This window comes from Indicator indicator, chromosome Z (genome assembly GCF_027791375.1).
Source record: "Indicator indicator isolate 239-I01 chromosome Z, UM_Iind_1.1, whole genome shotgun sequence".
Lineage (NCBI taxonomy): Eukaryota > Metazoa > Chordata > Aves > Piciformes > Indicatoridae > Indicator > Indicator indicator.
This window is the reverse complement of record NC_072053.1, coordinates 29659365-29682797: the sequence shown is the minus strand read 5'-3', so window position 1 is coordinate 29682797 and position 23433 is coordinate 29659365. Positions and strand designations below refer to the sequence as shown.

At 43.0% G+C, this 23433-nt stretch overlaps 1 protein-coding gene across 2 annotated transcripts in view; it reads right to left on the bottom strand.

Annotated features, from left to right (window-relative positions):
• ZSWIM6 (zinc finger SWIM-type containing 6) overlaps positions 1–22010 on the bottom strand; it is a 121117-nt gene extending 99107 nt beyond the window's left edge. For both annotated transcript variants that reach the window (XM_054397385.1, XM_054397386.1), the window contains exon 1: positions 21503–22010. In XM_054397385.1, coding sequence (XP_054253360.1) covers positions 21503–22010 — 508 coding nt within the window. The remainder of the gene's footprint in view (positions 1–21502) is intronic.
• Positions 22011–23433: the final 1423 nt, after the last annotated feature.

The window sequence follows — 23433 nt, the reverse complement described above, 5'->3', positions numbered from 1 at the left end:
AGTGTATTTCAACTAATACAGTAAAATAATTTTTTCTAATTAATGCATATAAATATTTTCAATATTCAGTATCAATTAAAGGTCCCAATGAAATGTTAAACACAGCTATACTAAAATCACATTACTCAACTTTTCTCTAGGAAGCCTCCCAAAGAGTTCAACAGCACATATTAACAAGTAGGATGTCACATTAGGAATGTTCTTCAAATTAATGAAGAAAGTAGTAGATTCATAACAGTTTATAAACCAAAGTACAAAAACATCTGTTTGCCAATTATGGCTTGTATTGGAGCCTTTTTTGGTTTGCACTTCAAGACAAAGCAATTTACTCTCAGCAAATGAACAAGCTGAGTTGTGCTACACTGCCTTGCTCCATCTGCGCAAGAACTTACTTTCTGTATGTCATTTAGGCTACACAGTACAGTTAGGCTGCTTTCCCCGCATGTTGTTGCATTATGTGTCAGGAGAACTTACAGAACCATTAAGGTCGGAAAAGACCTTTAAGATCATAGAATCATAGAATCAGTCAGGCTTGGAAGGGACCACAAGGATCATCTAGTTCCAAGCCCCCTGCCATAGGCAGGGACACCTCACACTACATCAGGCTGGCCAGAGCCTCATCCAGCCTGGCCTTAAACACCTCCAGGGATGGGGCCTCAACCACCTCTCTGGACAACCAATTCCAGGCTCTCACCACTCTCATGGGGAAGAACTTCTTCCTCACATCCAGCCTGAATCTCCCCACTTCCAGCTTTGTTCCATTCCTCCTAGCCAGTCACAGCTAGAAAGCAGCCCTGAGGAGAGGGACTTGGGGGTGCTAGTGGATGAGAAGCTCAACATGAGCTGTCAATGTGCACTTGCAGCCCAGAAAGCCAAGATAATTAAGTCCAGATAATTAAGTCCAACCATAACCCAGCTACCATGACTACTGAACTGTATCCTGAAGCACCGCATCTACCCCATCTTGAACACCTCCAGGGATGGCAACTCCACCACCTCCCTGGGCAGCCTGTTCCAATGCCTCACCACTCTTTTAATAAATAAATTTTTCCTAGTATCCAATCTAAATTTCCCCTGGCACGACTTAAGCCCCTTTCCTCTCATCCTATTAGTAGTTACTTGGGAGAAGAAATCAATATCAGCCTCATTACAACCTCCTTTTAATGTAGTTCTAGAAACCAGTAAGATCCACCCTTAGCCTTCTCTTCTCCAGAATAAAACAACTCCAGTTCCCTCAGATGCTCCTCATGCAATCTGCCCTCCAAACCCCTCACCAGCCTTGTTGCTCTTCTCTGGACACCCTCCAGGACCTTCATATCTTTCTTATACTGTGCACACTGAACAGTACTCAAGCTGTGGCCACACCAGGGCCAAGTATAGGTGCACAATCACCTCCCTACTCCTGGTGGAGACACTGTTTTTGATACAGGCCAGTATGCTGTCAGCCTTCATGGCCACCTAGGCACACTGCTGGCTCAAGTTCAGCTGGACATCTACTAGTACCCCCAGATCCTTTCCCACCAGGCTGCTTTCCAGCCACTCTTCCCCAAGACCAAAGAGTTACTTGGGGTTGATGTGACCAAAGTGGATGACATGGAACCTGGTCTGGTTAAACCTCATCCCATTTGCCTCAGCCCATAGATCCAGCCTGTCCAGATCTCTTCTGCAGTGCTTTCCTACCCTCAAGCAGATCAACACTCCCACTCAGTTTAGTGTCCTCTGCAAACTTGCTGAGGGTGCATTCAATCCCCTCATCCAAATCACTGATAAAGATGTGCAACAGAAGTGGCCCCAGTACCAAGCCATGGGGACACTGCTTGCGACTGGCCACAAACTGGATTTAACTCCATTTAACACAACCCTTTGGGCCTGGCCATCCAGACAGTTTTCAATTCAGCGAAGAACACATCTATCTATGTCATGGGCATGACCCTCCTCCAGTTAATCTGCACATGTTAGCAGCAGCCACCCTTCAAAGCAGAACATACATTTCTCCTTAACAAAGTTCTGACAGTTATAGGGTTAAGCGGCAGAATAAACAAACAGCAAGAATTAAAGCAATCACAGAGCTCAAGAATGTTTTGTGGTAAAGGTTTAGATGCAAAGGAAAACTAAAGGGGAGATGAGTAACATTCCTCTAAGGTTATCTAAGTAATAACATGTATGCAAAATAAAAGGTACTGTGGCTGTGGAAGAAGCATTACAAAAGCAAGCACATCAAGATATTGGTTTACAAACACCAGGGGTTGCTTACTTTGAACAAGTATTTTCATAACACTCCCACATAATGCTGAGTGCAGGAAAACCCAAGAGCTCCAAGACCTACAGGGTTTGTTTATTTATTTAATCTAGTTTAACCCCAGCAACTCCCCTACTCCCCACCACAAAGACAACTCACACCATTTTTGTTAAAATAGAGGATAGGAAATGCTTGCACAATTATTCTGTATGAATTATAGCATTTTTTTAATAATCCAGAAAGCAGCATACAAAAGCAGATAACACTTTAATAGCTAAATATTAACATCCTTAAAGACAGTAAGATAAAAATATACCCCTGTGCTTCAGTAACACCACAGCTGGGAGAATTGAATTTCCAGATACGTTTCTATATTGCCCTCATGCTACCAGCTGCCTTTACACTTGTGCTTCTGGAGAAAAACGCCTTTCCCCCCAACTAAAGCTCTTTGTTCTACCCAGAGGAAAGCTCACCTTACCTCTGAAAGCCTAAGCTTTTGTCAGCTGTTCACACAATAAACAGCTGCACATGTATGGAAAACCTATTACTAACGTCAGAGAATGAAAGCTGGCAAGTAGTTTGTGTCTACAATGGAAGAAAGTCTCCAAAACACACAAGTGTTTCAATATATTCTGAGATACTTCTTTTCTCCTTTCCTTTCACATTATTTCGTATGAGGCTTCAAAAATCAATCTGTGTAAATGGCATACTAAACATAATTAACCTCAGAATGCCAAAAATAGGCTATCCCCATGCTAGCTGCTCAGGTGAAATGTGAGAGCATTAGCAAAAGGAGCAGTAGAGTCATCATTGGCATATAGATTAATGATGATTTTGCTACAGGTCCTGCTCCTGTTAAATGCTAGCTGGGCTGATAAAAATCTCACACAGTAGATGCATATCAACTCTGAATCCTGTCAGTGTAGTTTTCCAGGAACACTCAAGAATTTTGTAACTTTTAGCAAACTGGCTAAAAGCCAGGTTGCCTTCCCATGCTACGTTTTTCTCTTTTAAAAAACCTACCAGTTCTAGTACATTCCCCAATTTGGTATTTGACTTTGGGTATAAACCTCAAACAATGACCAAGATACAGCATACTCACATTTATCCAACCTTCCAACAAACATCTTTTTCTCCTAAGTGACCAGGTTAAATGGAATCTATCGCAATTTTGAGCTGAGGTGCCTCCTTTGTGTTCTGTTTTCTCTCTCCAAATGTATGAAATGAAAGCAGGCTTAGTCAAGGTGTACCGAACTATCCAGAATAACCAGGATAAAAAGGGGGAAAAAATAATTCAAAGTTTACAATCATGAGGAACATTCCTCGAGTTTTTAGCAACCAAGAATTGACACCTTTCAGAAAGTTCACAACCAACACATTCAATCAGGTCAGTGTCACATTCTGTTTACAAATAGGTGGTTTAAATCTCATCTGTTTCTTCATACAAACAGCATGGGGTTCAGGTTTGCCTTTGTCTTTTCTTTTAGTCACTACTACACAGGGAGGAAGAGAAGGAAATTAACTGAAACCATCATAAAACTCACACAGTGGACCTGTACCTTCAAGATAATTAATCATTCAGCATAAATTTTTCCTTCTTTTGAGAAGGATGGTATTTCCAAAGCTGACACACTGATTCTAATTTCTCTATTTACTAAATATTCACAATGGGCTAAAACATGAATATCCACTTCTATCTAAATGCAAGCTTTGTATAAGATTCAAGTGAACAATGTTCTGAGGCATCCCAACAGCTAAGATTTCAATCACAGTGTGGAAACCCCTTCTCTCTGCTTTGTTGCCTGATAGAGTACTATTCTTCGGAAGATATTATTAAAGCACATCTCTCAAAGACTCAGACTACTCAATTTTGTCTGTTGTTTCTACCCAAGTAGTATAAGCTAAAATTCAGTATTTGCACCCTGAATCTGTAACAAATTGAACTTGACAGAAGTATATCAAATCACTGTGCAGACTCAAAGTTCATCTAGCATGCATTTAGCAGAGGTTAAGTTTCAATTTCCAGCTTCTAGTTTGCATGCAATTTTATCCTTAAAGAGACTACTAGATGAACTAAACCAGCCATCTGCACAGCAGAACTGACAGGAACTCTGGCCTGAACTTAAACAGCACCAAGCGATAAAACTAACCAATTTTAGTAGTAGTAGTTATCCGAACCTAAAGTGACCTCTTTTCTCCTATTTAAAAATCTTACGAGTTGCCTTAGACTTTTCTACTAGGTCAAACAATCTTGTATAACTTCACACCTACTGCAGCAAAGACAACTGGTGGCACACTCCTTGCTCCACAGGAATTGCCCTGCGGACAGCCTCCCAACTGTGACTGGAAAATAATCCACAAGACTTTACCCCGTGGTGGATAGCAGTCAGCTATCTTTTGGGAAGGTGCAAGATAAAGCTCTGAAGAGAGGAAATTACAACAAGCAGTTGACATGCAGCAGCTTCTTGCCATGCACCCACAGGCTGCATTCTCACCTCCAGCTGGTGTTGAAGCTATTTACATAATGCTTCTAGGGGACTTTGTAAGGGTGCCAAGGGCACATCAGGATTCCTGAACCAGTTCTGCAAAATTCTGAACTTGTGAGCAAATCTGCATGCAAAGAGCTAACCTCAAAGTTGTGCTAAGAACATCCACTGTGAGCTCCATTTCATTAAAAACATTAATCCCAGAAAGTTTTCAGTTTGGCAGGTTTAAGGAGGAGCAATCAAATGTAGTACACAAAATACTCATGCTTTTAACCCTAAGTGCCTTTCCAATGAATAATGCTCACTGAAGGGGGAAAGTAAGTTTTCCCCAAATTAAAAGATGAAATATATTCAATTATGAATAAAATATGATTCAAAATACTAGTCTAACCTGAACCTGTGTCACAATCTTGGCCTTTTGTAAATATAATAATTCATATATACACATCCACCTACTTCAGGGAAACTGAAGAATTTCATGAAGATAAAGGACGCCTACAAGCACTGCTCTCTTCTCCCATTCAGATCTTATCCTGAATATAAAACTTAACTAAACTTCAAAATTGAACAGTTTTATTTGACTGTTTAAAGAACCTCCTGCATTACTCAAGGAGACTGTTCTTTTTCCTATTTGGTAGTTTCACGACAGCAACAGCACTGTGTATAGCTCAATACGCTATTCTGAACAGTTTCCTCTGATTGAACTCGTCTTCAAAACAGTGAAGAGGAAATAGGGGTAGAGGTGGAGGGGTAAAAAGGAACACAGCTGTGAAGCCACACTAATTGGAACAAAAATTGAAGGACTGATATACCTGACTGCTGTTCATTCTCTAAAGTGGACAAGCTGGTACTTCTTAAACCTGGCTTGTATAAATAATGGTCATCTTACACAAGTATGACATTAAACACTTGTGATAAGCCTAAAAGAGAAACCAGCCACCTAACTTTGTAAGACTAATAGCAGTTCAGCAATGGAGCAGAAAAGATTGTAGATTAAGTAATTTCACATTCCTGAAATATGAAATATTTAGTTTAGGAGCTTAGATAAATGTGTTGCATTTGTTTTAGCTAGAATAGGAGTAATTGTGTTTGATGCTTTTACTTGCTAGCTCACTCTAAGTAGCTGCACTTTCTGAAGGTTAACAGCATCTTTCCCAGGCAGTGTCTGGCACTAGCAGTGGTAACACTCAATAGATGGTACCAAGGACTTGTATGCAGGCCAAGGTCACTGCTACATCTTTTGTACCACATTGGGGGTGCAGAGTAAAAGGTCTCACCTGTGGAGAGGAGTGGGCAGGATAGGTGACCTTAAACTGACCAGCTAGGTATTCCATTCCATATACATCATATTCAATATAAAGCTGAGGGCCTCTTCAATGGCAAGTGTCTGAGAAGGACTCTCCATTCTGCCTTCAATCCATGTGGTCCTGAATCCAGTTCCCATCTGCCATTGAGTGCAGTAAGAGATTTCTGCCATGAATTTGGTGGTGATGATGACTAATTGCCATTGGATAGTTGGTTTTGATATTGGTTTTGTGTACTTATACATATATTTTTTAGTTATTTTCACTAAAGTAGTTTCAGGTTTCTTTTCAAAATCATGAGTCTCTCATCCTTATTCCCTTTCTCTTCCCTTCAGGAAGAGAGAAGACTTAGAGAGCCTGTCTCTCATTTATTGGCTGACCCAGCCCTAATCCTCAACACATGTGCAACAACTACCACCTGCAGAGGTTAGGAAGGAACTAGACAATTCAATTAAGGTTGGAGGTCTGTAGCATTAGCAAGAAAATCCTGACCTCTGCCTGTCTCAGAATTCCAGGACTCTTACTAGAACTGCTAGACAAAATTACTGTTTGCCTCTTTCCAGTGCCCCAACGATTTGCACTGAAAGAGGTTCACAAAGTTAAAATCATAGGTTTAATTTATTAAAGCAACAGATAAAACAGACTTCAGGATTTGCAGTGATAAATGCACTATCTGCAAGTGATTGAGTTCAAGTCAACAAATCCTGGGTAACATCCAACAAAGTCAGAGACACAAATCTCTGCAACAGCACTAACGTGATAGAAATGCCAGCAAAAGTTAAGCCATATATTGAAGGTGCAGGTCTTTACCAAGAAAGCACCTGTCTTAGGGTGGGGAAGGAACAGAGCTCTTCAACCATCTCAGCTAAATCCCTAGTCTTTCCCATACAGACAGTCTTTCCCCCCACAAAGAGAGATGTTCCCCTGATGTTTAGAACCATAGAATCATTAAAGTTCGCGAAGACCTCATGTAGTCCAGACATCAACATGACACCACCATGGCCATGTCCTGAAGTGCCATTTCATCTTTTGAACAGTTCCAGGGACAATGATTCCACCACCTCCACAGGCAGCCTCCTACAATGCCTGACCACTCATTCTGTAAATTTTTACTAATATCTAATCTAAACCACCCCTGATGCAAGCTGAGGCCATTTCCTCTCATTCTATCTCCAGTTACCTGGGAGAAGGGATCAACACCAGCATCACTTCAACATCTTTCCATGTAGTTGTAGAGAGCGATGAGGTCTCCCTTCAGCCTCCTCTTCTCCAGACTAAATAACCCTAGTTCCCAGAGTTGTTCCTCCTAAGACTTGTTCTCTGGACCCTTCACCAGCTTTATTGGCCTTCTTCTGGACATGCTCCAGCAAATCAATGTCCTTCTTGTAGTGAGGAGCCCAAAACCCACAGTACTAGAGGTGCAGCCTCAGCACTGCCAAGTACAGGGGAACAATTGCTTCTCTCCTTCTGACTGGCCACACTATTCCTGGTCCAGACCAGAATGCTTGTTGGCCTTTCTGGCCACCTGAGCATACTACTGGCTCATATTCAGCCAGCTGTCAACCAGCACCCCCAGGTCCTTTTTTGATGGGCAACTTTCCAGCCACTCTCCCCCAAGCCTGTAGTATTGCATGGGGTTGTTGTGGCCCAAAGGGCAAGACCCAGCACTTAATCTTGTTAAACCTCACATAACTGACATCATTCCATTGTTCCAGCCTGTCCAGATCCCTCTGCAGAGCCTTCCTACCAGAAGGCAGACCAACATCCTTGCCCAATTTGGTGTCATCTGCAAACTTAATGGGGGAGCACTCAATTCCCTCATACAGATCACTAATAAAATAAGACTGTCCTCAGAACTGAGCCCTGGGGAACACCACTTGTGACTGGCCAACTCTGTTCACCAGAACTCTTATCAGACATCCGTCCAGTTTTTAACCCAGTGAAGCATCCATCCGTCCAAGCCATAAGGTGCCAGCTTCTCTAGGAGAATATTGTGGGAGATATGATTTAGCATGATTAGGGTGGAGAGTTTAGTAAGTCACATGTTTAGCACATACCCCAAGTGGCTCATTATCACACTGAGGAGCGTCAACTTTAGCATTAAAATTGCAAAGGCCTTCACTCAGGCACTAACAGCCTTCAGAATGTTTTGCAGTTGTATGTTTTGCTGGTTTTGCCTTGATTCGTTAGTTCTAGCCAAAACACGATAGTCCTATCTTCACAAGACTCCCTCCTTCAGCCTGTTTGGAAGGCCAGCTTCACAGATCTTAACTTCCAGACATAACAGACATCTCTCGGTTGTAAGCATCTCCACCTTGCTCCTGAAGTGCACTAGATTAACTTGCATTCCAGCTGGGCAGTTATCCCACAAAGTCAAGCAGGCTTCCTTCCACAGGAGACAACCAAGAATACCAAGCTACCCTGCTTAAGCTCTGTTCAACTTAGAGACCCAGTCTCTTGCTCATGAACTCCTCAAAAAGTCTGACAGCCACAATCATCTAGGGGCAGAGCTGTAGAAAATGAGCAACCCAGAGCAATCCTTCTGCATCAAAGCAGGATACTTCTAAAATAGCAACTGTAATAAGATTTAATCTCCTCCAGAGAAAGCCAAAGTATATTCTAGACAGGCCCACATAAAGCCCCACTAAACATCTTCATGGTAAAAGGAAGTTATTTCTGGCCTGAAAATGAACTCATCTGCACTGTGAAGTATGCAACAAGTCTTCTAATGAACTTCTTCCCTCTACATTAGTTAGGTCCATCTGGAATAGATCACACAGCTTTGAATCCTGAAAAAAAAAGATCATTTCAGTAAACATGCCTCACTTACTAGAGCAGCTGTCTGACATTTAACTTCCACACTAAGCAAGTTACACAAAAGCACTAATGTTCTGCTCAACTGCTACTCTACTTGGGGAAACAGCAATGCTACTGGAACCCCACAAAGCACTCACTTTACAATCAGTAGGCATTTCCCCCCCCCCCAACTATGTGCAAGGTGTAGGACCGCTTAGGTCCTACAACCTAAGATTGAGATCCACAAGTCATCTCCATTGTTTCCTTAGGAATAAGCAGTAGTAATAAAGACCATGCAAGACAACTGAAGTTTCTACTGTACCACCAGGACCCTGCTGCCTCCAGTGAGATTGCCAAGTGGCAAAAAAATCAAAGTCAAAAAGCAAAAAAAACAAGACTTCAGATAATTCTTAACCATGCTGGCTCAGCAGGCCTAAGCAGAGAAAAAGGTGTGAACATTTATTTTAACAAATTAATATAACAGCTATAAATAAACATAGAACATGTTATCTAGTCAGTAAACTGCATAACAAGTAGTAAAAATACATCAAAAATCTGTGGTATACCTAAGCATGCTTTAGGTCAGCACTATCGCAAGAGAAGAGGAAAGATACTAACTCTGAAGGCAAAAAGCACCTTTTGCAGCAGCCATGCAGACACAGAGAGACATGAACATGTACCACTGGAATAGACAGGTATTTCCTTCTCTTTTCCTATACTCTTAAAGTAAGGATTTGTCTGGTTTTCTTGTAACCACTGGTGGAGTGTGGAAGGGATACTGATTACTTGGATAAGGTTTTGTTGCACAGTAAAACACAGTATATAAAAACATATGTGAGGCAACTCACTCATACAGACCCAGCACAACCAGGAAAGGACCATGCTGCTGTCTCTAGAACAAACAGGGTACCTTTTGGTATGGGTGAATTCCTAAGCACAGAAGCCATCTCCTTTATTCAGGCAGCAGTTAGGGTTTCATGATCACTTTAAGCCAGTTTACGTGTGACTTACTCAGTGCCCCTGTCTTGCAGTCTCCTCTCCCTTAAATCAACAGTAGTATTTTCTTGGCCAATAGGCCAGGTAAAACTCACTCAACAAAATCTGAATTCACAAGCAGGCCAGTTTTCTACCTCACCACACAGCTCCTTAAGCCCTGACACAAGCTGCAAACCTGAAGATAACGGCAGTGTCCCTTTGACAGCAGCCTGCCTTCAAGCTATCCTGAAGCAACTGTGTAACTTCAAGGTGAACACCACAGTGGTCTTCACAGTTGTGGAAGTCTGCAAATAGCAATCACAAAAACTTTCAAAATACAATTTTATAAGCATAGCAATGCGCATTTTCTGCTCTGGGAGTTACACAACGAGGCACAGAGCAGTACCTGAGTCACAGTAGAGCAAATGAGTCAGTTATTTCATTTACCATATTCATGACTGGAGTATTTCACAATGAAAAGCATTTATTTTGATAGGCCTGTTTCATAGTCTGTCTTTGGAAGAGGTTCACTGATTGACAAAAGGGAGCAAGTCTGCTGGAACAGGCTCTTGGAGCAAGACTCCTGCATTCTCAACCATGTTGTGCTACTGTATCAGCAGCTTTCCTTAGGGCAGCAGGCTTGGTCAGCAAGGAATGTACCCTGCTTTCTAGTAAAAAGGAGGGACAAGGTAACACGGCTAAATTGTAACTGGAAATAGCTTCAGCTTCTCTACCAGTAAAGTTTTGTGGTCCTTGTTATTCACAATCTTTGACAGTCAACCTAATGTTATCAGTCTTAGAAAGAAGATCAAGCTTGTATTTTAGCAGTAATACCAACAAAGACCAGTACACCACCTATACAACGCAGCCCAGATTTCGCAGGCCAGTACAAGAGCCTCTGAACAGCTGACAAGCACAGCTCAAGTGAATGAATGGAAACCCTGTGTCAATCACTGCACCAGCATGCCCATGTCAGGGCTAATGAGCCATAACCACCCCACTGGACACTGGTAAACACCTATTGCACATACTTCTGACAAACCTCACAACAGGACTTTTCTCACAAATATATTCATCCCAACAGGAAAGCAAACCAACAAAAGTCCAGCAGTGCTTTTGGCTGCAGAAGAGGAGCAAACTGGTGCTGAGAGCAGAGTTCGAAAGCACTGAGCTCTGGGGAAAATGAGCCTATCAAAGGATGCTCCAGCCTGTGCTGAACATGCTGCTGGGTTACTTATGCTACTTGTATGCAGCTACTGATGGAAGATTAAATTGCAACCTACCTTAGCAGCAGTCCCACCTCCAGCCCACCCTGCAAACACACCCTTCCCACTCCACTTCTGGCACTTGAAACCCACATCACCTATATATACAGGTGGATCTACTCTGACTTTGTGTTACTCACTCACACCACACTCCCTGATCCCTAAGCTCAGGACACTCATGTCCTCACCAAGGTTTAATGCCTTCCAGGCTACCTGACCCAAAACACAGCCACAAATAACCCTCTATGCCTTAGAACCAGGTGACATGCATGCTAGGTTAATACATAGAGGTTTTTTTGCACTCTTACACTGCTGAGTCTCCCAATTCATTCACCCATTAATTTCTGCCTGAGGCACTTCTGTTATACCACACCACCACCTGTCCCACAACACCATCTTCTTGCTCCCACAGCCAAGTCATTGAGTATGCCAAGGCCCTTGCCTGGAATGTGGTTCTGCCATTGAATCTTCACTGGTTTCAGTGCAATGCATCACACAGGAATGACTCTCTGAGATCCCCAGTGGAGATAGATGCATTTCAGAATTTGGATTCCTTCACCTTTAAGCACTTCCATAAATCAATGATTTTTGTCCAAGAACTTTAGGATTTTCCTGGCTTTTGTGGTTCTCCTTTTACGTCCTAAAAATCATAGCCTAGTGTCTCATTGCGCAGTCATTCTCATCTGCTTCCTCCTTCTCAACAATTTATTTCTACTTCTTAACTTCCTTTTGTTAATCAAGGAGGGAGGGAAAGGTAACAGAGGATTCACTGAAGTGTATGCTCATGATTCATATGTCTTTCCATATATCCAGTCTAACATTTCACTAGTTATCATTTCACACCCTGAGTAACCAGAAAGTAGTAGCTTTGATCTTAATGCCACCTTGCTCCTTTTCAAGCTTACTCTACATGCTGGGAGGATTCAGTTTTCCAACCACATCAGTACCCTTCCTTCCTGCCTCATGCACATAGAAGTCCATCCTTTTAAACCCAACAAAACTTTGGATCTCTTAGCTGCTGAGATTAAAATACTCACATTTGTTCTGTTTCCAAACTTTACCATTTGTCTTCTACCCCTACAAAGTCCAGATTAGTCTTACACATGGCCTCTTATCCACATGGGGGGGAGGGGGGGAGGAGAAGGGAATCCACTATCTCCAGCCCTGATCACCATTCTCAACTCAGCTTTCTTCCTCCCTCCCCTTCCTACTTCCTCTGTCTAAAGAGGTTCCTAATAAAGCTGTGCATCAGTCTTCACCACATTCCTGTCTTCTCACTGCACCCACATCGTTATGCCCAGGTCAGTACTACATATAGCCCTGCAAAGGGAGTCTGTTTTTCACAAGTCTGGGTCCACAAATATTCACTACTGTAGGAAAGGAAGTAAAAGAAGAAAGAAGGAAAAAGAAAAAAAAACAAAGAACACACACATATATACACAAAGCTTTAAAAATTAAGCCATTTATTGCCTGTTGAGAAGAATTGAAATACAATTTGACTGTGGCCTATAATAAAAGAAACACAGTTCTGTTCTATGATCTTCACAATACATATTTATCTCTATTAAAAAAAATTATTTCAGTTATAAAAACTAAGTGAATGGGTTTGTTTTACCACTGTAATAGTAAAGCCTCCACCATGACTCAACAGAAATAGCTTTCGTTAAAGTACAATCTGACAAACACCCTGCAAATAAATAGAAAGTCAGTGCCTTCTGAAAAACAGCACATTTCCTTTGTGCGTCAGATACATCTTATTTATGAAATTGAAATTCAAACATAAGGCTTTAAAGAGAGATTGAGAGAACATACACTTCATAACTTCAAAAATATTTTATAATTTCAAAAGCTACAGTAAAGCTATGTTACTGGTTTCCAGCCTGCTTTCCACTTCAAAAACTTTGTTTTATTTTGTAGGGAAGAACCTATCAGTTTCTATGCCTTCATTAATACCTATTGAAAGTTGACCATATAGAATGTGGTCAAGACTGTATCCTCTTTAAATACACCTCTTCCAGAACCTGCTAAGGCCTTTGAAGATGCCTGGCATAAGGTAGACGTCATCTCCCCACTTCTCTTCCTAGCTTCTCATCTAAAAAAAGGAAACTCAGCCTTTCACTCTTATCTTCAAGTACATCTTGTCCAATGAGCCAAACTTGTTAACTCCTAAACGCTTCTTCATTGCTGCCACAAAACAGCCACTTACATGTATCATCTAAGCATATTAAACCCTGAAGACCACACTACCTACTTTACTTATACTTTCCATAAACATACCATGGGATCATCATTAATCACATAATATGGATTGGTGCATCTATGAACTTTAGGTCAGTCAAAACACCAAAGCTGAACGTAGAAACTAAGGACTAGTAATAAACTTCACCAGCTGGTCTTGACAATGGCAAGCTAAAAGCTTATTTGGTGAAAATATTTGCCTTTCACACAGAGCTAAACACCAATAGCAAAGAGAGGGCAAGGGATTAGAATAAAAAGAAAAAAAATCAAACTTATGATTAAAAAGGAAACAAATCTGACAGCCAGTGCTGGTAAAAGCCTTTAACCCAAAACCCTGCATTTAACACAAGCTTAAAAACACCAAAATAGTTAGAATACATGCAAACCTGATCCTCTGCTCTATTACAGATTGTAAATTTGTCTCACACTTTATAAAACAGTTTACCCAATTTTAAGTGCCTCAGTGGTCAAATGTTTTTTATTTCATTAGTTAGTATAAATTAAACATTGTAGTCAGCTGCACAATTCCTCCACAGTTCCTGCACTGTATTTGCATTACTACTGGCTGTCAGTAACCACTTAGCAGTTAAAACTTGGCATGCATACAATAAAGTGTCTCATTTCTTAGAAGTCATACAGCTATACAATATTTGATTTCCCCAGCCTTTAAAACAATCTTTTGAATGCAATTTTTGGGGAAAAAGAAAGCAACATCCCCTTCTGTGAAATTTCTTCCTACTATCCCCACTTATTTTCCAACAATCCTGCAATGTATTAAAGGTCTGGCATCAACTAACAATGAAATATGACTTATGTGAACAGGCAGATTGTTAAATAATGCTGGACATGAGGTAAGTCACCTGAATTTTTAGCACATTAGTTCAGTCAATTACCTGATTTTACCTGATCAACTAGCTGTATTAGTGTGAATTTAAACCTAGTGACAGATTTTACTGTATCCTTCCAATTAATGTCAGCCTTCTCAGCCACTGCCCATGCATTTCCAAAGCATAAATTTCTAGGTATTTCAAGACAGCAAAATGCACTCATTTGCAACAAGGCAGTAGAGACTTAGAGTAAAAAACTAACAAAAGTAATAAATTAAGCTCTTGTATCTAAAGTGTGTGACTGCACGTATCACAATTACCTTAAAATACACTCTAAATACTGTTCAAGATTCACCTCTTCCATAATTTTTTTTCAGAAGGGTTAATAAAGTGTTAGTAAAACACTCATATTAGAAAACATTTCAGTCTATATTGAATTGTGTTAAACGAGAAAGTCTTTTGTACAACTACTCAGCTTCTAAAGCAGCCCTTTTATCAGTTCTGACTTAACCACAAAGGAATTCTCTACACTGTAGTTACTGTTACGCTTCTCTGGTCTGTTTCCACATTTGCAGAAGTCAGGAAAAAAATATTTTAAGATAGTGACTTATATCACACGTTTTCTAGACATCCTGGTCTGCAATAGCAAGAATTAGACAACACAGACTGCATATTGCTACTTTGTTGGAGGACAGCAGTGTAATGCACCGCAAGAGCATCACATAAATCATGGTAATTGGCATGTAGCTAGGAGGAGAATGCAAACCAGCATAGAGTACCAGCCAACATTTCTAGTGATCCAGGTCACAGAAGGTTAGGAAGCCATGTCAAGGGCTGCATACATATCCAGCTATATTTTAGACAGGTAGTCTTAGATAGTAAACAGAGAGGAGAAACTGGAAGTTCAAAAGGATGCAGATCTCCCAGAATAAGCACAGTTGTTGGACAGTACTCAAGTATTCACAAGCTGCCAGGCTGACCGCATTCCAGGCAATCAGAATTCACATTTAATCTGTACCCTTGCTGCACATGAAAGCTCTTTAAATTTTCAAATTAGTTCCTGTCACAGACAGTATATTCATAAATTAGAATAGCTTTTGTCAGTTAAAATAGTATGGTCCTTTTTTTTTTCTTTCTTTTTTAAGATGCAGGAAATCCTTCCACCTAATCCCCAAAGAACATGGGCTAAAAAAAAAAAAGCAAGTTAAGGGATGTCAGCTGCATTCCAATACTACTATAACTTTGCATTCATTTTGTTACACTACTAAAATACGTAATAATTTGTCTTGACATATCTAGATTACCTAGACAGCAGGTGACATTAAAATTAAACCCATGCACACATATCTCAGTGTGACATCTAATATACTTTATCATTCACCAGTAAAAATACCTGTAGACTACATGCTTCTTTTCAAAGTAGGTTATATTTTTTTAATTAGAACTTTACTAGAGTCTTACATAAGAGTTCAATTTTAACAGGTTCACTTAAAAAAAAAAAAAAAAAAGAAAAGGGCAAATGACATGGCCAAACACAGAAACAAGCTACCAATTTTTAAGGAAACCAGTCTGCCTGATGTTGACTTTTAAACAGTTCCAGCCTACCCTTACGCACAGATTTTGCTTTTAATTGTTCATCTCTGAAAGTCTGAGCACAGGGATAGAGCACGCCAAGACATCAGCTGCTAGCATGACAACTGGCTCAAACTCAAGAATTGCTACATACCAAAACATCTGATCACACAGAGATGTGTATCACTTTCTAAAACTGAAAGCAAGCTTTGAAAATGAAAATTGTTTCCTTGGAAGTGAGGAAAGCCTTGAAGTTAGGGGAAAATGAAACATAAGAGACATGAAAACGAGCTAGAACAGTGTAAAATTGTTAGGCCAACTTGGTACAACACTTTCATGGAAGATTCTTTCTTTTCCAAACTGATGAGAAGACAATTTTGATTCACTTTCTCCTTAAAAAGTAGGTAAATTCCACAGCAATATTGACACTGTCCTATTACATTTATCCTACTATTCATAATCACATAGCTATTATAAAGTCTTATTTACATATCTTGAAATTTTAAAGTGCTTACTTTCTCGTGAAATAGTCTAGATACTTTTAGAAAGACTGAAAACAGGCAGAAGTAGATTTACAAAGTTTTCCACATTTAGTGAGCTGGTCTTGAAGGAAAGTCTTCTTCCTTTCTTTCCCTCTTTTTTTTTTCCAAATTATTCAAGATCAAAGATAGTACATCAGAGCACACAGGCTGAAAATAGCTTGCACATTCCCTGTAAGATTTGGAATGTAATGCATTAATTAGGGAAACTGAAAAGCATTCAGATGCCTCCCTTTGGGGAAGAAACACATAAAACAAGTTTACTTGTTTCTGTCCTGGAAATTGGACATACTGATAGCTATTTCCTAAAGCAAACTGAAACTGGAATCAATGAAAATACTTTCACAAGACTAGTCATCTTGGAACTAAATAAAAAAAGTTCAGCAAAGAGTCAGACATTTTTTGTCTATTCCCCTATCACAATATGCTATTACCAAATTCTGGATTACTTATTTTAGTCATATATACCTAACGAAACACCAACAACAGGCTGACTGTGAAAGAAACCATACTTCCTTTGGTGTGTCAGCAGATAAAATTTTCCCCAGAGTTTAACACAACCTTTTCTCCTTAGAAAAAGGTTACTACATATACCAGGACCAATTGGTATCATGGCACATCAAGAAGTTAATGCAAAGAATAGTATTTGCATCTCCACAAATAAAAGCCTTCCTTTTGTCACTCAACTTGCATTAAATATTTTTACTAAATCTACTCATCCTACAGGTTTCATTAACAAAAAGATATATATTGAATGCATCAGTGAAAATCATGTCTGCTAAAAGGCACATTTCAACTCAATCGCTGCTAGCTTTGCTACTAAAATACTTGCTGTGGTGTTTCACATTATACTGCTGGCATTTCAACAACTGAACTTTAAAATAAGAGATTACTTTGCTTTACTTGCTCTACAGTTTCATGAAATTTGGAGTAAAAATGCCTAGAAAAAACAAAATTACCTAGATTCTGAGTTATCTAAATTCATCATCTATTATAAACAGATCTGAAATTTGCCAGGTAATACACATCCCATCAAAATTACATGTAGCAGTTACCAGTTTGGCCCTGCAAAGCTTTCTCCTCTTCCTGGAAGAAAAAAAATGGCTTCTCATTTTGAAAGCAACTTTTACCTCATACTTAAAAAAAAATAAAAAAGGGAGGGAGAAAAATAACCTGTAATAACAGATTATTAAAGCACCTCTGAGTCAGAAGTTACATACTTATTAAAAGACAAATTTGGGGGCGAGGGAGGGGAAAGTCTTAAGTCTTTAACTTCCTTTGAGAATCAACAAAAGAAACATCCAGGTGGCTCTAGCCACTACCTTACACTTGAGAAATTTTACTTGTGTTTTGGTTATATCCTCCTGATCACACATCACCAAGAGGCTTCAAAAAAGCAAGTATGTGTCCATGCTGATAACATTGTTTGGCTGAACCTTCTTCCAGAGGCAAGGCAGAACTAAAGTGACAATATAAACATTAAGTGCTAGAGTTGTAGTAAGTGTCAGTCAATTAATCCTTTACATTATTTCCCTCCCTAGGAGTCCCTTCCCTCCAACTCACTTCCTTGTCATTCATACCTAAGAGGCAGGACTACAAAGTCTCACGGTACAATGAAAAGAATTGTAACACCTTAAAAAAGGCCTGAATGAGCAAGTAGGGTCTATGCAAAGACAAACCGACCTCAAATTACAGATATACAAGAATACTCTGAGTACTTACATGACATATTAATGAAACACCTCAACTACTTCTAATGTGGATGCAGCTACAACAGTACAGAACTACAGCAAAGGCAGTCTCTGTATTTCCTTGAGCAAGTAGAGTCATACCAGCAGAGGCAGTTTTTTTAGTTCTCCTAGAATAGCTGCATTAAGGCCTCTGGCCAGGTCAACTGTGCTATTGTGGGATCACACCTCTCCCAGCCTTGATAGCCAGAACTGTGACAATACAGTAGTGTACACTAACTGAAGAAATCAAATGTACGATTCACCATATAAAACTGTATGCTCACTGTGGGCATCTTCACAAATCTGGCCATATGGAACAGCCAATTTCTAATTTTCTTTCCAGATTGTTGTATTTACTCATAAAGTGCTCTGGTTTTTACACCGTAATTTTTACTAAAAATATTTGGTTTGAAATAAACTAAAAACATGTATGGTAGAAAATCTCTGTTTTATGCAGTTGAAAACATCTGATTTGGGAGCCCACATTCTGTTTTGCTTGATGGGATTTTTCTGTAAATTGAAAGAGAAAATCCTCCTTGTCTAACTGAAACAGACAAAAATTAGATGCAACAGGAATTCTGAAGCCCGCTCGTTGGAGAAAAATATTTCAAATTAATTGATGCTCATTATTATACTAGGACAGTATCATTCACCTTCAAAATAGCCTAGCAGACAACTTAACTGATTATTTGTGTATATCACTAATGTGTTATCCTCCTTTTACTTAGGATTTTCCTTTCATCACACAGGAGATGAAGGTGGAGGCACAAAACAGGTTCACAGGAAAACTTCTAGCAGTGTAGACCAAGTTTTTTAATTCTCCCACTTTAAATAAGTTGCCATGATAAAATTGTCTATATGCTTAATCAGGGCTAGACTGAAAAAATAAGTATGTAAAATTCAGAAGCAAATTGTTTCATTTAGCTAACACTGAACTGAAGTTTATGTATCTCCCTCAGGAATCAAATCCTGCATTCCCTGTTTATAGTACTACTTAAGATTAAAAGTATGGCTGGTAGATTTGATACGTAATAAAACGTACTTTGTCCAATAACTGCACTTTTCCATAGTGCAACAGTAAACATTTACAGAGTTTCCATTACTCATACAGCAGAGAATGCCAATTCACATTTATATGGTTGCTAAATATACACTTTCATAAATGCAACATTTAGTTTTCCTCAATGCTGCATATTCAGCCATATTATATGGATTCAGTTCCATTCTCCACCCCATATAACTCATTCCAGTTGAATTGGCTTTAACAGTTGCACCTCTCTGCTTCACAAGGAAGCAAGAGCTGGCCCCAGTGACACAGCCACCTACCCAAATTACACAAGAACTTTCCTACAGAAGGACTCAGCCTACCCAAGTGCTCCATGACCCCCTGGCCAGGCAAGCCAAAGGCCTCTGTCAAAACAACTGGCATGCTTCATATCACCAGTTTCCTCTACCATGTCTGCACAGTCTTCCAAAGGAGATACAATAAGATTGAGGAAAAAAAACCAAACAAACAAAAAAAGTAAACATTTTCAGCAGTAGGTATAGAATGTCTTTGGAATACATTTTAAGGCCCCAGAAACAGCAGTCAACACTTCAGTTGTATTTATGTGTGTTTTCTTTTTTCACATTGACCCTTGCCAGCATTACTCAAGGCCCCTCTCCTTTCAAAGCCATATAAAAAGTTACTTTTTCACAAGTACTCACTGAGGCCTAGTCCACTGCTGAAAGCAAGCAATGCAAAGCCCATGCTGGGTTTCTGTCTCCTAGAGATGATTGCAATCTTTTATTTATTGCCCCTTGGCTTTATTTTCACAGTGAATTCCTGTCATAAATGTAATCAGCCAAAAAACCCTCCCTATGCGCGCTCCTGTCATTCCTCATCGCCTGCAAACAGAATCAAGTGCAAGCAAGGGGGAAAAAAACCAACAAAAATCTCGCCATTTCTAACCCAATTCAAAAAGCCCTGCATCTGGTTTTGCCAGTCCCAACAACCACAGATGTACTTCAGACCTCTGGAAAGGGAAAGTCAAAAGATGAAACTTACAAGAAAGTAAATTAGATTTAAAACTAAATAAAAATATTATAGTCCCCCTAGGCAGAAGGGCACTGAGTACACGAGCAGTGACATAGCTTCTCTTCGGGAAAAAAACCCGACGGCACGTTCACAAACCGCCCGCCAAGTCAAATCCGCAGCGGGCAAGACCGAGGATCTGGGGGAAGGAGGAAGATTCCGGTGTACTCTCCCCACATCCAAAGCCACAGTCGCCAACAAAAGGCGAACAGCAGCCTCTTTTGTCTGGCTTCCCCTTTTCGGGGAAGGAGGAGGGAAAGCGACAGAAAACTGTATAGGACTAAAAAAAAAAAAAAAAAAAACCTACAAAAAAACAAAACACAATAAAAAAAAGGCAGAAATAAACATGAAAATGGAAACAAAGTGGTCGAATCGCATAACAAGCATCATCCACCGGAGGCGGAGGGGGGATGTCTGCTGCGGGTGGCTCCCCCTTATTCGGGAGGGGAGCCGCCCCCGGCGGACAGCTCCCCGAAAGTGAGGGGGATAGCCACCTCTGCAGCCCTTTAAACACAGGCAGGGAGGAGTTAACCAGGGGCGCTTACCATGGGTGAAGAGCAGCGGCAGGCGGCGGGGTTGTGGGAGGGGAAGGGGGGTTAGTATTGTTCCAGGAGGAAAAGCAGCGTTTCCCCCCCTTGTGACGAAGCGGCTCACGCCAAAGGAACCCCTCGCCATACCCCCTTAGGCAGGGCGGATCGCGCTCCCTCCCCTCCGGCTCGCCGCCGCCGTCGCTGCCCTGAAAATGTCTTTGTTCGTAGACTTCCCCCCCCGCTCCCCGCCCCCCGCACACCCGCTGCTGGGGTCTCGCTCCGCTTTTATGTCTTTATTTTGGACGGCGGCGCATCCAGCCCCCACGTCCCCAGCTCCTTCCCCCGCCGGTCGTCCTTCTGCTGATTCATTTCCACCGGCGGTCCCCCCCGGGATTGGGGGGGCGGCATCTCCTCGCTATTGTGGCTCGGGGTAAAGCGATGACCCGGATTACCATGGGTGGGCGCTGGGAGGGAGCACAACCAAACGGGATTACATGGGCTGGATTACCGGGAGCGTGCAGGACACTGGGGTGGGGTAGGAGTTAAAGGGACAAGGGGGAGGCCCGCCCGGCGGCGGGGTCCGTGCGGTGTCACAGAGAGAAGGAGTTACTGTGTGTCCTGGGTGCGAGGGGGAGGAGACCGGCGGAGGAAGTTGCCCGTCCCGCATTATAGCCGGGGAGCGAAAGGCTCGTATGGGCCGGGCCGCGACGCGGGGAATAGAGGGGAGCAGTTCTCCGCCTGCACTGGCGGACTCCCCCTCAGGGGCTGCCGCAGGAGACGAGAATGCTCTGGCCACCAGGGCAGTGGAAGGAGAACAAGGAGGAGGCGGCTCCCCGGACGGCAGGCGGGTGACATGCAGGGAGAGACCCGCGGCGGGGGAGGCCGGCGGCGCACGGCTCCGGAGCGCGGCCTTGACCGGTGACTCACCGACTTGCAGGACGTTATCGACACAGCCACCGTCGAGCAGAGCGATGCCCCTGCGGAAGGGCAGGCGGTTCTCGTCAGCGGCAGCGTCCGCGGCCCCGCCAGGCGTGGTGGCGGCCCCTCCGGGGGTGGCGGCGGAGTCTTCGGCACCAGTGTTAAAGGAGGAGTACATGCAGATCTCCCTCTCGCTGCGGGGGAAAGACCAGTAGACGATCCTGCGCTGCACTGGCTCCGGAATCCGCTCGAACCGCTCCTCCACCCGCTGGAAGGGCCACTTCTCCGCCACCTTGCGAGCCGAGATGTCCAACAAGGACTCGGGGCTTTGGGTCTTGCCGAGTGGCAGCAGCCCCAGGGCGGCGGCGGCAGCGGCTGCGGAGGAGGGTCCGGCGCAGAGCGCCCCGCTGCCGGGTCCGGCGCCGCCCGCCCGCTGGCCCGGCCTACATCCCGAGCCATAGCCGGGTCTGCAGCAGAGGCGCTTGGCGGGGGGAGGGAGCTGACCGCGCTCCGCCATGATCGCGCCGCTTCTAAGCAGACAGCGGAAGTGGCTGTACCCTATAAACGGCTCCAGGAAGGCAACGCACGGCCGCGAGCCCCCTCGAGACACGCCCCTTCTACCCTAATTTGGCAGCGAGGGGCGGAGCCGGACTCCTGGCCCACTGGCTGGGGGCGGAGCCCCATGCAAATCGGTGCCACAAACGTAAATAGAACGACCCGGGGACTGCTTGTTACGAGCGCTGGCGGCCGGGTGCGCGCTCCTGGGCCGCCGCCAGCTCCACCCCTTCGCTGATGTCACGCTCGCAAACCCGGGCGCGCCTCGCGCGTGTGGTGGGAAAAGGGGGCGTGGCCGCCGGCGCCCCTGTCTGCCACCATGTAGGGAATGGAATGCGGGGGTGGGACCGCCGGCGGCCTCAACCCGGTCACCTCTGCTGGGAAAGCCGGCGGGCGGGGCGATCTGCGCCTCGCAGCGGGAATATACGGTAACCGCTGCGGCCGAGAGGGAAAAGGCGGAGGCTGGCGCAGGGGAGGAGGCCGGGACTGCCGCTGAAGCCTGCCTATGCCCCCGCGCGTTCCCGTAGCACGCCCTCAGCGTAGGTGTGCCCCGAGGCTGTCCCGTTGGTGCCGTTTACAGCCTGGTGCCAATGCGTGGCGGCCGGTTCGCTCCGCAGATGATTTGGCCTTGAACGGCTCCGGCAGCCCGAGGTGAAAGGCTGGGCGCCACAGACCTGCTGTGAGTAATCGGTTGAACACAAGGCATTGTGTTCGCCTCGGTGTGTGGAAGGCACTGTGAGAGGGCTGGTGGCGGCCATCTGCCCCGGTTAATCTTTAGCAGGCGGTGCGGCAGAGCGTCAAGTCGGAAGGATTCGGTTTTGTTTTCCGTGTTCGTTAAAAAACCAAACAATTCGGGATCGTTCCGAGTCCTCAAAGTGAAAGACCTTCTGAACAACAACAAGAAGAAAAAGGCACTGAGGAACCGTACCACGACGGCAGTCTGAGGATGTCGGGCTCTGCACAGTACCGGGTAAATAAGTACCCAACGCTACGTCTGCGTGTGGCAGAGACGAGTTCTGGTCCCGGCCACAGCCAAGCTGCTGATGTGAAATATGAAAACGCTGTAAAATAAGGATCAGGACTAGTAATCAGAACTGATACCGTCTTTCTTATGGAAAATGATCAGTATCTTCTATTAAATAGGTATTTTGGAAATGTAGCTTGGAAATGGCGTTTTTCACAGTTGAAGACAATACTGATTCATCTGCTTTGGATTTCCCAATGAACAGTACCTGCTAGCCTATAATGCAGAAGCCCTAATTTGAGTGCATAGTGGCTTCATTCCCGTAGGCTGGTTTACCCAGCTAGACTACATTTTCCATGGTTCAATGCAAGTCTTCAGCTGGAAGGTGCGCAGTCTGGGGCAGGGAGAGGGGGTACGGGAT